This window comes from Pteropus medius, unplaced genomic scaffold, assembly GCF_902729225.1.
Source record: "Pteropus medius unplaced genomic scaffold, Ma_sr-lr_union100, whole genome shotgun sequence".
NCBI classification, from domain to species: Eukaryota; Metazoa; Chordata; class Mammalia; order Chiroptera; family Pteropodidae; genus Pteropus; species Pteropus medius.
The window spans coordinates 23,558,892-23,573,355 of NW_024349797.1; the positions used below are offsets into that span (position 1 = coordinate 23,558,892).

The 14,464-nt window shown below is 60.4% G+C and overlaps 1 protein-coding gene across 2 annotated transcripts; it reads right to left on the reverse strand.

Annotated features, from left to right (window-relative positions):
- Positions 1–8,601: 8,601 nt before the first annotated feature.
- On the reverse strand, positions 8,602–14,453 carry BAG5 (BAG cochaperone 5). 2 transcript variants are annotated; one of them, XM_039884332.1, is made up of 2 exons: positions 14,305–14,453; positions 8,602–12,813 (listed from the first exon to the last, which is right to left on the reverse strand). In XM_039884332.1, exon 2 carries the CDS (start codon positions 12,783–12,785, stop codon positions 11,442–11,444), a length of 1,344 nt encoding a protein of 447 aa, XP_039740266.1. In that variant the 5' UTR covers positions 12,786–12,813; positions 14,305–14,453; the 3' UTR covers positions 8,602–11,441. The 2 variants fall into 2 exon arrangements, with proteins under 2 accessions (XP_039740266.1, XP_039740265.1); XM_039884331.1 differs by lacking the exon at positions 14,305–14,453 and adding an exon at positions 13,795–14,069.
- Positions 14,454–14,464: the final 11 nt, after the last annotated feature.

Sequence of the window (14,464 nt, forward strand, 5' to 3'; positions counted from 1 at the left end):
CCCTCAACAGGCACTGTCACTCATCTGGAGCAAAGCCGGTGGAGGGGGCTGCTCCCGCTCCCTCCCCCAGCCCCCCAGGCCTCCTCTAAGGCCTACAGGCCGAGCTGGGGCCCCTGGGGTCTCTCCTAGGCTGAGAGCTGAGGACAAAGAGGCAGCTGCCAGCAGGGCCTGTGTGGGGCCTGTGGGGGGGGCTTTGTGTACGCCCGGCAGGGGAGGGTGACCTCACCACCGGTCAGAGAAGGGCCCTTTCTTCCCAAGGCGGCAGTTGGAAATCCGCCTGGGGACAAAGCCGCTGCCAGGCGGGGGACCAGCAAGTGGCCGGCCCCCTCCTCCACGGCATACATTAGGGGGACCTGAGGTGGGGGAGGGATGGGCAGCTGCAGCTGGTGCTTGGGGAGCCCATACCTTCTGGTGAGCACCCCAGCCCCCCTCATGCCCGATGCGGGGGCTGCTCCCCTCCAAGCCCCGGTCATTCACTCGTCCCTGCTCCTTCGCTGTTTCTACAGATGGCTCTAGGGACGCGGAAGGGCATCTGGTGGATGAAGGAGGGGATGGTCAGACAGGTGATGAATGGGGGCTCCCAGTCTGGAGGAGCGTGGGGACAGAGGGGCCACAGCAGCCCACAGGCCCCAGGGCTGGGGCGCGGAGGGAGCTATTTGGCCGGACACCCACAGTCTGGCCCTGTGGAGAAATCAAGGCCCAGCAGGAGCATAGGCCTGAGGTCACACCGCAGCCTGGCCGCTCCCCAGGTGAGGTCAGGAAAACATTTGTTTTTCAAAGCATGGTATCAGGTGACATCCGCCCCTTGGTGGGGCCAAGGGCTTCCCGTCCCCAGGGCCCAGGTGCTCCACAAAGGACCTCGCAGCCTTGCTGGCCCTTGGCCCTCTTTCCTCAGGGGGCTACCCTGAAACCGGAGATGACCCCTGTGCGAGACCCTGTTGGGGTGGCGCAGGTGGCCAGTGGTGGCAGGGCCTCGTGGATGTCACAGTGTTCCTTGGACCGCCCCATGAATGCCCAGATCTCCTCTGGCGGCATGCTCAGCCTTCCTGGGCACTGAGCCCCGTCCCACAGCTCTGAGCGAACCACGGCTCCAGGCCAGGCAGGCTTCCTGCAGGAGGAGGCTGTGGGTGCGAGCTGGCCGTGAAGGGCAGGCAGGGTCCAGGAGGCTGGCACGGGTGAGCCCACGCTGTCAGCAGAGCTTAACAGCAGACCCAGGGTGTCTCCAAAGAACGAGGCCCTCCCCTCCTGCATCCCCACCTGAGTGTCACGGCCACACTGGTGACTGGCTGAGAGGATGTCAGCGTGTGACAGGCACCGCTCTGCCCAGGGCCCTTTTCCCGGGTGGGCCCAGCCACCCCTTCCCATCACCCTGTCCTGACTTGGGGCTTTGGTCTGAGGCCTGTGCTTGGGGTCACAGGGATTCACAGGGCCTGCAGTCACCCCAGCAGCACGGAGAGCCCCTGGATTTGCAGGCTGGACACTTCCAAAGCCTTTTCACAACCACTGGGTCACAGCCCCCCAGGAAACAGGGAGGAAACTTACTTGGCTGAGCACCCACCTGCTGGGTGCTGGACACACTGCACACCCCCCTCCATTTACGGGTAAGGAAATCGAGCCTCCATGGGCTGCGCCCCGCATCCATGGTTAAGGGGGAGACCAGGAGGAGGGCCAAGGCCAGGATGCATAGCCCCCGGAGCCCCCGAAGGCCCCGAGCACGCGGGCGGGGGCGGGGCGGCCCCGTAAGTAGGCCAGCACGCTCTGCGCCGTTGCTATGGCGCCGCCGGGCTGCTGCCCAGGCTTTCTTCTGGGCGCGTTCCCAGGACTCCTGGAGCCAGAGGCCAGGCATCCCTCCCCAGACTGCCCAGCCCCCAGCCCCCCTCTGGGGCTGCTCCCCGCCCCAGGCCCCTTGCCCACCCGTGGGCCAGTAGGGGGCCAGGGCAGGGGATGCGTGCTCCACAGTCACACGCTCGGCACACGCGCCTGCACACGGCACACTGCACATATGCACAGCCACGCGACGTGCTCTGTAGGGCTGCAGGAGCTGCCGCGTTTCAAGCTCCCCAGGGCCCTACGTCACCCCGGGCAGGGCGGAGGCGAGGCGAGGCAGATCTTCAGTGCCAAGACCCGCCTAGGCTCTCGCAGGCCGGGAAGCCCAGAGCCAGGCCTCAGGGGCCCTGGCGAGGGACCCGCCTCTCCCGTCTGCTTGCTGTTGGCGGGGAGGAGGGGCGGGGCTCTGTCGGCCCTGGATTTAGGGGACATGCTGGCTTAACGGGAAGACCTGAGCGGCCGTGAATTTAGAGGGGCCTCCTCTGGGAGGCGGTGGGACCTGCTGGTCTCCCTCCCACATGGTGGCTGCCGCCCCCCCAAGGCCCTGTGTGCGCCTCGTCGGACCCAACCCCACGACAAAGCGGTGTCAAAGCCCACTTCACAGACGGTGGCCCAGGGATGCTCAGGTGGGCGGCTGCCTTGGCTAAGGCCTCGGCGGGCTCCTAAGCCTGGTGGAGCACAGAGGGGCCCTGGGGCCCCTAGGTCCCCTGCCTCAGCCTCTGTCTGACAACACAGGGCCACCCAGGGGTCCCCAGGTCCACCCTAGTCTGCGCAGATGATGGCTCCCAGGGGCGGGAGGTGCGTGGGAGACAGGTGGGCCCCACGCGGCTCTGACCACAGCTCTGACCGCCCCAGCCGTGGTGGCTGTGCCTGTGAGCGCATCCACCGCTAGGGGAAGCGCAGGCTGCGGAATCCCAAGGCCTCTTGGGAAGGCCGGGGCTCCTAGCAACGCCACTCTTGAGCATAAAGGCCTGGGGGAGGGCCCAGGAGCAACCGCCCGCCCAGGTTCGTGGGCGATCCTATGGGCCGCTACCTGTGAGCCTGCGCAGTCACCCCAGTCTGCACCTGGCAGCACGCAGCCTCTCTGTGGCGTGAAGCTGTGTGCGGCACGCCCTCGGAAGGCGGGACTGGGCTCCAGGCAGGGCTGCAAGGCCCCGAAAAGCTGCCTTGGGCACAGTGGAGGGGAGGCCGAGGGACAGGGAGTTTCCTGGAGGGGCAGGTGGGTGGGCGGGAGCCGGGGCACGCTTGGGGCCATGAGGGAGAGAGACAGCAAGGCAGGAGGCTGCAGGGCGGAGGCAGGGGAGAGGGCCTTGCTGCTGGGGCCGAAGTCAGGTGGCACTGAGGCTTGTCTTGGGCAGAGGCTGTTGCCACTGTGAGGCCAGGCTTGAGGCCCGCCCCGCCGCTGTGCCCTCAGCCACCTCACCAAGCCAGCCTCCGGAGGCCCACCTTGCCCGGTATCAGGTGCACTGTCACCTGAGCTGTCCTGGTTGCTGCTGACCCCACAGCGCAGTGTGGGGACTCTGCTGGCCTGAGATGAGCCGTGGGCAGCCTGCTGGAGGGAAACTGAGGCCCAGAGAAGGACAGGGCCTGACAGCGTCCTGGGGGCCTGGGGAGGCCCCGCCTTCCCCCCAACTGCTCCCGGGGCCAAGCTGGCCCAGGCTCCGCACCCACGGTGCTGGGTGTCTTCCAGTGCCTACCCTCTCTCCAGCTTCCGTCAACTTTTTCAGCCCTCCTGGCCTAGATCCCAAAATGCCAGCACCTCAGCGAAGCCTGCGGGCAGAGGCTGGACAGGCATCATGCAGCCTCTGGGGGTCTGTCCAAGGCCAGAGCGTCACAGAGCGCATGGGGCTCTGGTCAGGGAGGTGGCATTTGCAGTAACTGGCATTTGCCTTGGGCGTGAGGTCGCATATCCAGGAGAGAGGGACCAGCCTGCGTGGAGATACCATGCCAGTGGGCAGCATCGAGCCCCCCTCCTTGCCTGCCAGGCCGCCCAGGCTCCACCTGATGGCCTGGGCCACGTGCCGTGTTGGTGGGTGAGTGGGCCAGGGCCTGAGAAGGTCCCCCTCTTAGACTCCCAGTCCTAGGGAGCAAGTCAGAAGCTGCAAGATCGACAGGGGTCCGTGGGGACCCTAGATCGTGGCGTGTGGTCACGGCGTGACGGGTCACGGAGCCCAGCACAAGCCCCATATACCAATTCGGGTCAGAAGCCGCAGCCCGGCGGCGCCGCGGCCACCTGTCCGCCGGCGCGAGGGCAGGTGCGCCCGGCAGTGGCCCAAGTGCGACAGCTGCGCGGCAGGCAGCCCCTGTCCCCTTCCGGCCGGTCCCTCCACCCGGGAGGTCCTGGGCTCAGAGGCCGGGTCGCGAGCGCCGCCTGGCGGCCGCACGGAAACACAAACCAGGCGGGCGGGGCTCAGATGAGGGGCGCGCGCCGGCTCCGGAAACTCAAGGTCAGGAAGGAGCCTCGGTGCAGGCGGGGCCGTGCGGAGGGCCGGATAGTGGGGCGGGCCGTCTGGGGTCCTCTCTCTCCACGCAGCCTGGCAGATCCCCCCCAAAGCAGTGGAGCTCAGACAGATCTCTTACAATCTCACCTGGAGGGACCCTCCGGGGCATCTTCCCCAGCCTGCTAGGCAGGGCACAGCGCCTGCACGTGGGTGGTCACCCATGGCAAGTCATCAGGCCAGGTGGAGCAGCTATGGGGGCCGAGGGATCCCCTAGAAGTGCCCAGTCCCAGAGGGCTGCTTGTACCTGGCTCTGTCTGGGCGCCTCCCATCCAGGATGCAATTCTGCCTCCAAAGGTGCTCATGGCTTCCCCACACCAGCAAGGTCCACCGGATCCAGCCCCACAGACTCACCTGACCTACCTGGCTCCTGGACCTCAAGGTCTTTGCAATGGCTGGTGGTCTGTCTGCACTTTCCCCCAGACCACACGGCCCCTCACCTCAGAGCCCCTCACCACAGAGCCACAGAGCCATGTTGGTCCTGGGACACCTGCCCTTTCTTTGAGCGGCTGGGCCAGGTGAAGGCAGCAAGATGAAACCTGGGCCTCCCAGAGGAAATAAGGCACGTGGACCCAGGAGACCAGGGCTGGGCGCTGGGGGCTGCTTAAGCTGGCCTTCGGGGGCGGGGGGATGATGAGTTCAGCAGCTGGTGCCGGCAGACAGTGCTGACAGGCCCAGGAACCAGCAGCCAGGCACCTTGCTGCCCCAGGCCCACGGGGCAGGACGTGGCTGGCCTCCGTGTCCCTCTAGTAGCCAGCTGCTTTTGTTATTCAGCCACACTCGCTTGTGCTGCTATGTGCCCTGACCCCATGGCTAGCCCCTCCCGTTGTCACAGCTCAGGACCTCGGGAGACCCCGTCCCCTAGTGCCACCCTCGGTGTCCCCGATCCTCTCCCCCGGGTCGCTTACTCTGCCTACTTCTCCACCCACCCTTCCTCCTGGCCTCCCTGCCCTGGCCCCCTTACTCCTAGTTCGGCCTCCATTGCTGCCACCAGGGTGAACATCCAACAAAGCACCTAAAAGACTGAAATTCTCCAGCAGCCTCACCATCCAGCCCCTGGCACCCCTGTTCTGTCCCTTGCTCCCTGCCCAGACTCCCCCAGACCCTCAGTGTGCCTGGTGCCAAGGCCAGGGCTCCGCACCTGCTGCTCCCCCCGGGAGCCCCTGCACCCCATGGTCTCGAGGTAAAGCTGGGCTGTGGCGTTCACCACCCTCGTCTGCCTTTTCCCCAGGACATTGTGACATATCTGGAGACACATACCGACCCCGCATGGCTCCAGGACACGGAGGTTTGTGAATGGACGCAGGAGGCCCTCCCTGATCTGGAAGGCGATGCCACCCCCTTGGCTGCCGGTCTGCCCGCTCCCATGGTGCCGTCTCCATTCATTCATTCATTCATTCATTCAACAACCATTTACTGGTTGAGCCAGGCACTGTTCTAGGCACTGAGGACAGGACCAGGAAGGAAAGAGATTTATGTCCTCGGGATCTGCCACGGTCTGCCTAGCGGCCCTGGCCCTGCCATCCACAGAGGGTCACAGCCTGATGTGGCAGCACGTGTCTGTTCATCCAGACCGTGGCTGGTCTTCCCGGCACGCAGCCCTCTGGGTTCGTACGGGCTGCTGGCCGCCTGGAGATCAGCCTGGACATGCTGAGGCCCCGGGACAGCCGCATAGGAGCCAGTCACTTTGTACAGGGTGAGCCATCGGGCGGCTGCATGTCTGCCTGTGACTAGGCACTGGACAGCAGCAGCTCCATTCTCTGCCCTCCCTGGGGAACTGAGCGATCTGAGATGGGAGAGAGGGGCCTGAATGGGGGCGTCAGGGGTTCTGGCTGGACCGCCACACCCCTGTCCACCCCGTGAGCGGGCAAACAGCCCTTCTCAGAGGGAGGATGAAGTGGCCAAGGAGGCCACAGTGCACCCGTAGGTACACCCTTGTGGGGCTGCCTGTGTCCCTCGGCTTCTCACTCAGCTGGTCATTCAGCCGAGGGGGGTCGGTCAGCGGCAGGGGGGGGCAACATGCCAGCCCAGCACGTGGGCCTAGGTATGGGCACTTTTGATCTGTGCAAGGGGATGAGGCGGTCATAGGTGAGTTCGTGCAGTGATGCCAGGGTCCTGGCTGCAGGCACCGTAGACTGAGGCTCTGAGTCCTGATCAGCAAAATGGCAGCCGACCTGACATGCTTTATGAAGCTATGTAAAGGCCTGAGGTTTCTGTCTGTTCATCCAGCAAGTGCATTTTGTGCCAGGAGTGAGGACGCCATGTCTAAAGAATAGTTCGCCCACAGGTACCTGCTTCCCACTGTCGCCAGGGCCCGAGGCCATGGGGATGGACAGGAGGAGATGGAGCTGTCTCAGAAGGCACCGCGGCCTGGCCTGGGAGCCACGGACAAGCCAGCGGGCCCAGGGCCGTGAGGCGGAGGGGGCGGGGCCGGCAGGAAGGCCTGGGATGAAGGGACAGAGCCCACGTCGTCCAAGCTGGGCCGGGCCGTCCCGTCCATCAGAACTCGGGACACCCGGCCCCGCGCCAAGTCCCCTGGAGGACCCGATGGGGCAGCCCTGCAGCATGAGTGGCCCGGCAACGACCTGGGGTCCGCGGCTCGAGACCGGGAAGGTCCCCAGGGCAGGCGGGTGGCTGTTCGCTGTGACCCGTGGTGTGAGGCCAGGTGGGGGCGTGCGTCCCCCCGCGGGAGCGGCCGGCAGCTCGGGCAGGTCCGGGTCCTGAGGGGCAGCTGGAAGCGTGTGTGCGTTTTCCAGGAAAGTCCCCGTGGAGAGCCTTGGGGACAGGAGGGCGCTAGCGTGAGACCGTTAAAACATTTCTGCCATTTGGCGCTCGTGGCCGTACCGTCCTTGAGGCCTCGGCCTTCAGTGCCACGGACCCCACAACTAGACACCAGAGCGCGGCGCGGAGCCCGGACCGGAGGCGGCTGGGCTGATTTCAGCCCAGCGCAGTGGGCTCCCGCCTGCCCGCCCACCCTGGCCAGCGGTCACATGGTCACACAGTCACAGGGTCACACAGGTGCGGGGAGCTGAGGCCCCGCCTGCAGGGAACCGCGCTGAGGGCCAGGCCGGGCGGGGCCCGCTCCTGTTAGCCCGGCCACCTCAGGCAACTCCTTGGGCAAGTGGTCACCAAGTGTCCCAGTTGCCTGGGAAGATGTCGCAGAACCTGCCCGGGGTGGCCCGAGCGTCGAACACGCATGACGGGGGCTTCGCCCCGAGCCTGGCAGCTCCCATGGGTGACGGCTTGAAACACGAAGACCTGGAAGCACAGCAGAGGGGACTAGAAGACCCCAGCTCACACCCAGGGCCCCAAGCTGGGCCGAGCTTGCACCCCGGCTAGTGCCCCCACACCTCAGAAGCAGGCTAAGCTTGTCAGCGCACGGTCCCTCAGCCCCCACGTCACCCTGCCCAGCCCCTGGGGCTTCTCCTGTCCCACCCCTGTCCCACCCCTAAGCAGCCTTGGGGCCTGAGCCTTCTCCTGCCGGCCAGGTACTTATACCTATGACCCATCCAGAGTGGCTGCTGCATCGTGTCCCTTCCCGCCTCCACCAGACAGAGGTTTCCTCGTGGGGACGTGGTGCGATGGCGTCTGTCAGTCAAGCGGGTGGCGGAGCCTGCGAACGCGGTTTGAGTCCGAATGGGTCGTGCCGGCTGTGGAACCGGCACCTGTGCGGCAGAGGGTTCGTTAAACCTGTCAACTTTCCCCTGGTTCTTAAGACGTCCAGCTTGCTCTTTTCACCTGTGGGAGGAGGCTGTTCCTGCTCGTCTGATCACCGGGAAGGTCTCAGCAGGCAGTGGGACCACAGACCAGCACACGCAGGAAGGGCCTAGGGACAGAAAGCCACCACAGCGGCCAGGTGACGGGTCGGCCAGCCAAACAGCTGCCCACAGTGAATGTGGCCAGTCCCCACCGCGGGACTCAGGGAGGGTGTGGGGAGCCTGCGCTGTGTTTCATGAACCCTGGACGGCCGGCAGGGTCAGACTTGTGCCCTCACATGGGCACAGCCCTGGAGCATGAGGCCACCCGCCCCTGGGCCTGGTGGCCCTCTTCTGGCCCCAAGGCGCCTGGGTTGTTTAAATGGGAAGTTTCCCTTCACCTGTGGCTGAACCCTGGTCTTCACGTGCTGCTGCACCCTTAGGTAGCTGCCACCAACTGGCGCTAAGGAGCCCACCCTCCCCGGGCTGGGCCCGCTGGGTACCGTATCACCCCTCCTGGCCACAGCAAGTGAAGGTGAAGACGTGTCAACAGGACTCACACCTCAGACTCACACCCTCTCTCCACTGCAAAGATAAGCTAAGACCATTTTATTTCATTCATAATTAAGGGTATACTAATATGCATCTCAAATAATACCGAATATTTAAAACATACTGTTACAATAGTCATACAGCTTATAAAGAAGGGACAGGATCCACACACCTGTATTACACCCATTATACATCAAAATCAATGGCAAATATCTCCCCAATTATTCTTAGAAGTACCAGATGCACGAAAAGCTAAAAACCTTGCTTAACAAAACTGTATGTACAGGATAAGCTTAGACCCTCAAAAACCAGATAAAAACTGCAAAATAAAACAAACAAGAAAAACGGGTTAAACTTTTTTTTCTTTCTCTTTTTTTATGGGTTAAACTTCTCAAACATACTAAGTTATATCAACTTCACGAGCCAATTTAGGAAAATAAAGCATTGAACTGTACTCGGTCGACATTCTGGTTCCGTTTATTTTTGTGACTGCTGCGTTACAGACTGACCGGCTCTGTCTGGGTGGGGCGTGTCTGAAGGGAAGACAGTGAACGTCCCCAGTGGTTTTGCGTGAACGTGGATTACGCCATTTAATGCAGAACCCAGGCAGACATCTTCAGGGGTAGATTTTACTTCTATTTCAGATTGTCTTCGGGTTGGATCACGAACACACAATACAATGTGGTGAGCCCAGTTACAAGATTGCATGCAGCAGCCCACAGTGAAAGAGCCTGCTCCCGACGAGGCACAGGCAAGCTAGACCCAGGTCACTTGGGCCCACTTGGGGAGGACAGCAGGTACAGGGGACCAGGCAGATTGAACACAGGCAACGCTGGGCCTTAACCATCCATCAAGGTTGCTTTGATGGTGTCTTGACCAAAAGAACCCACGTGAGCGATCCCAAAGGGCCTGGCGGAGGTCCGCGCCCGACACGCACACACACGCTAAAGCTGGGCAGCGAGCCGGCGCTACAGAACCCGGAGAGACACGTGAGATGGAGCACAGGGCAGAGCTGTTTTCACAGAACAATAGGCGGAACAGTGTTTCCTTAAAGGAAACGCTGCTCCTTTAACTTTCAGGCCTGGAATTTACAATGGAGCTGGCCGGGCCACCGCAGGTGTGTCTGGGAGGAGTAAATAAACCTTGACCTCCTGAGCTGGGACCCAGACAGTCAGCGGCTTTTAAAAACTCTTCAGGACTTTAAAAGGCCCCTAAAACTAAGATACAGAATAGCAATTCTAAAATAAGTTTGGCTCAAACAGTTGCCAGTAACTTGCGCTGAGAGCCCTCGGCCGCCAGGAGCTGATGTGCGGTGGGAGGGGCTCGCTGCCCTGCGCCCCACTATCCAGCGCATCTACTTTCTAGTAGGAAAGACAGGTCAAGGGCTTTTAGTTATGGGGCAATACTGGGACGAAGGGAAAATCTCTCTAGGGCTACACTCTGATCACCTTAGATATTTAGGGGTATTCCTTCATCTACCTTATTTGTAGCTGTTTACATGAAGTTACCAAATTAATCTCTGAAAGATAAGTCACTACAGAGTTCAAAAGAAGTAATCTAACATGATTATTCTGTGCAAGGTGACTACAGAAAGAGCAGTCTCTTGTGGTAATACTGGGACCTACATGTCATCAAGGCACTTCAGAACTTTGAGAATGTTTTCCTGTTCACATTAACAGGAAACCGTAAAACTGGGTCCTCAGGAAGTAGTTACAGAAATATGTACATCCTTTAGCGGAAGAGAAAAACCTCATGGACCGACAGACTTTACTGGCTCTGTGAGGCGCTCGAGAAACTCCCACGAGCCAGTGGTAGGAGGTGAGGGGCACAGCAGGTGCTCCGAGCAGCTTGCCCCACCTGGTCCCAGAGTGCGATGTTTAGGATGCTAGGAGCTGACCGCTGACTTCCTCGGACGAGCTGTAGTGACCTGGTCCTGCAGGGCTGGGGACAGTTTCTGTTCCCATCGCTGTAGACAGTACCGTCCACTGTGCAGCCTCGAATGACAGATCGGCCCATTACATGCTAGGTCCACACACATTTGCCTATTAGTTTTGAGTATCACCTGACATTGGTAACCCATCTCCAGATCTTACTACCCTATTACAGGTATGGGTGTTCCTTTTTTTTTTTTTGAAAGGTCCATTAACTTCATTTCAATGTTCTCACCCTTACTAAGGAAAACTCTAAGTTCAGTTTTTACAAACAAAAACAACTTGAAGGTACTGGCTGGTGTTTCACCCTTTTTCAATGCGGTCTCAAAAGTTTCTTTGCTATTAATTTTCATAATTTTCTTTTGTCGCACACAAAAAACATCCCCCTCTCTAAATGCAATGTAAGGGGGGGAGGGGAATACAGTTTTCCAAACAAAACGTTTATGAAAGAACAGACCATCCAAAAAAAAGAAAAAAGCCCGCCGTATTAAATGGGGTGAGACCAATCAGGCTTTGTAAATGAAAAAATCCCGCTTCCGCATAATAAAACACTTGCGCCTGGGCCTTACATTTACTTCTCTTTAACCGGAAAGTCCCCTTTCCCAATTGTTCCGGTTTTATGCAAAGCTACGTCTAGCTCCAGACTGGAAACATCTGCAATTTACCGCCTGCACAACCCACTTAAAAATGACAAAAGCTGCCCCTATTCCATTTTGACTTTAAAAAAACCACACCACAACATACGGATACTCATCCAATGGAAAAGTTAATGTGCTGTAATGATATTTGTTTTGCGACATCAAAAGCAGCAGAGAAACTGAATATAATTTGCTTCAATCATAAATACTGAGATTGAAATATGCACGCATAAATCACAGTCGGGCCCACGGACCCGGAAGCTCGCTGTGAACACGGCCGGCCACGCGGGCGCTCCGGCCTCAGTACTCCCACTCGTCGGACTTCAGGTCCAGGTAGCTGAGGATGTTCTGGGCCAGCCTCACCGCCTGCTTGCGGGCAGCCTTGCACTTCTCCTCCCCCTGCGGGTCGACGGCATCCAGGGCCAGCAGCTGCTTGGTGAGCAGCTCCTCCAGCCGGATGTAGTTCTTATCAGTTCGATTTCCATCGAACGAGAGGACCTCCCCCTGGATGTCGGACAGGTGTCCCAGGATGGTCCAGACGGCTTTGTGTGACGGGTGCTCCTCACATGGGAACGCCTGCCTTTTCTCGAGCGCTTCCTTCAGGTCGATGTAAGTGATGAGGGTCTGCACTTCGATCACGGCTCTTCTCCGGGCTTCGCGGATGCACGGGTTCTTTTCGAGACTTACCTCGTCCAGCTGTCCAATCAGACCCTGCAACTCTGTTTTGGAGCTCACGTACAACTCAAGGGGGTTCTGTGCCTGAAGGAGTTCGTTTTTTATTTCTCTCATTCTTGTGAGGACCTTTTCTATTTTTAAAATGGAATGATTCTGCCCCAGGTCAAATGCGTGGGTACTGTCTGCTTCCTCTTCTAAATCCAAATACTTCAACAACTTGTTGATGTCCTCCACGACCTCCCTGCGGTAGTTCCGGATCTCGGTGTGCCCGCAAACATCTAAAGCATCCAGGTCGGCCATCAGTCCCGAGAGCACACACGACAAGTGCCTGAACGTCTCGTTACTGGTCACCCCCATCAAGAGGGCAATCAGGGTGCCCCTGGCCTTGTTCACCTCACACATCACAGAGTTGATCTTGGCGACGGAAGGGTGCGCGTCCTCGGAGAGCGGGAGGGACGGCTGCTTTTTCACGCAGTCTTCGATGATCTCCTGCACCGCACAGACCCTGGTTAAAGTGTGATACCTCGCTTTCCGCAAAGAGACCTTTCCCCCGGTTTTAACGTGCGTCAGCCTCAGAATGATGTCCTGGATGCCTTCTTCGAACTCTTCGGTCACGCAGTTGCCTCCGGTGTAGAATGGCACGATCTCCTCTTTCACCAGGGCCTGGGCTTCTTTGAAGATGCTGTGGATTTCGATCCGGTGTGGGTGGTTCGCATTCTGCTCCAGCTCCTTGAGCAGACGCTCCGTCTCCCGCGCCGCCCGCTTCCTGGCTTGCTGAATGTCTCCCTTCCCTTCGGTTTCTACAGAGTCTATTTCAAACAGTTGTTTTGTTAGAATCCTCTCCAGTCTCTTGTAATTCTTATCATCCGGCAGACCACTGAAGCCAATGACTTGCTGTTCTATGCTTTTCACTTCCTTTTGGATTTCCTGAAGCCGACTAATAGAAGGGTGTTGGTTTCCCATATCCATGCTTTGGTTGTGTTCGGTTTCACAAGCACTAGGGGAGGAGAATGACAACTGATTACACCGCACGGTCTCTGCGGAACGGTAACCGTACGTTACCTCATTCTCGAATTCTCATTTTGAGAAAAAGGGCTGTCGTTACTGCAGTCCACAGAAGAGCCACACGCAAGTACAGGGAGAAGTGACCAATCAACTCCCGCTCTTGAAAATAACCTAAACGCCACAGCGACTAAGAACAGACGGGGGTAACTGCAGTGCTGGATGGGCTGGAGCTCTGGGCCTGGGAATGTCAAGCGTCCTCAACTGTAAGAGGGAGCAGATACATCCTCACGCCTTCAGCATGAAGCTCTCTGAACCCTCAGAGTGGGAAGAGCACAAGTATCTCAACGCTTAACACTGGAGGCTTCTCTTTGGCACCAGCCTCCCACCCCACGTACCCCAGCAGCTCTCCTAGCCTCCCAAGGGTCAGCAGTACCACCTGAGCACCCTACCTGGCCCGGGGCTATCTACCTCGTTTCCGGAAAAAGTAACCTGAAGCGAAATAAATACCGCCAAGTGGTTCTCCGACACCCCAGAAGGCCCCGCTTCTACACTCCTCCCCATCCTCTGTGCACACACAGAGCTGCCTTTGGCACCTCACAAATCTTCCCCGCAGAGTGTAAAATTCCACAGGGAAAGGGACAGGGGTCATCAAAGCACCAGCTTGGGCTTCGGAGGCCCAAGCACCTCCCCAGGCCCAATCGTGCTCCCCCCAAAAAAAAATACACCCAAAACGTGACAACTGTGATTAAGTCATTCACTGGCCTCCCATTAGGAGATCAAAACGGAAAAAGGCAGGTTTTTTGTTTTTTTTTTAAACGCCGCTGAGTTTCTATGAAACGGCTTCCTGGAGGACAACCGATGGAAACCCATCCCTCGTGGGTGTCCGAGCCAGGAACACGGCTCTGGAGGCCCCAGCCGGCAGGCCGCCTCGCCTCTGTCCGCCCCTGCTCGCCTGTACCTCCCAGCACTTTACCAAGAGGCGGTCTGAGCTGGTCTGGTCTTGGCTTGCCGTGGTGAAGTGGCGAGGTGGAAGGTCAGCCCTTTACGGGGTGCGGTGCCGGAGCTGGGCCCCAAGCTGCATCTCTCTCACCCCTCCCGCCTAGGTCTGAGCGGGGCAGCCGGTGAAGGGGCCGGCGGTGGCGGCGGCAGCTACTGGCCGCAGCGGACGCTCCGGGCGTCTCGCCCGGGTCCCCGACGCGCCCGCAGGCCCTGACCTCACAATGGTCCGCGGGGGGAGGGGGCGACCGCGCTCGGCCGAGTGGGGGAGCCGGCGGGAGGGGCGGGCCCGGGACGAAGGCGGGGAGGCCGGCTCGGAAGCGCGGGGTCGCCCGGCCCGCGTCGGCCCCGGGGCCCCGGGGGCGGCGCCGAGCCCCGCGCGGCCAGAGCCGGACGGAGCGGGGGCAGGGGCGGTCCGCGGGGTCCGCGCTGGGGAGGGACCGGTCGCCCCCGCCGACGAGGGAGGCCGCGCCTCCGCTGCGCTCACCTGTGCCACGCGCGCCATCGCGCGCCCCGCCGCCGACGCCCCGCGGCTCCGCCGTCGCCCGGCCCGGCAGTTCCGCCCCGGGCCGAGCGGCCCCCGCCCTGGGAAAGCGTCCTCCGGCGTCCGCGCCGCCCCGCGCCCCGCGCCCAGCCCGCCGCTAGAC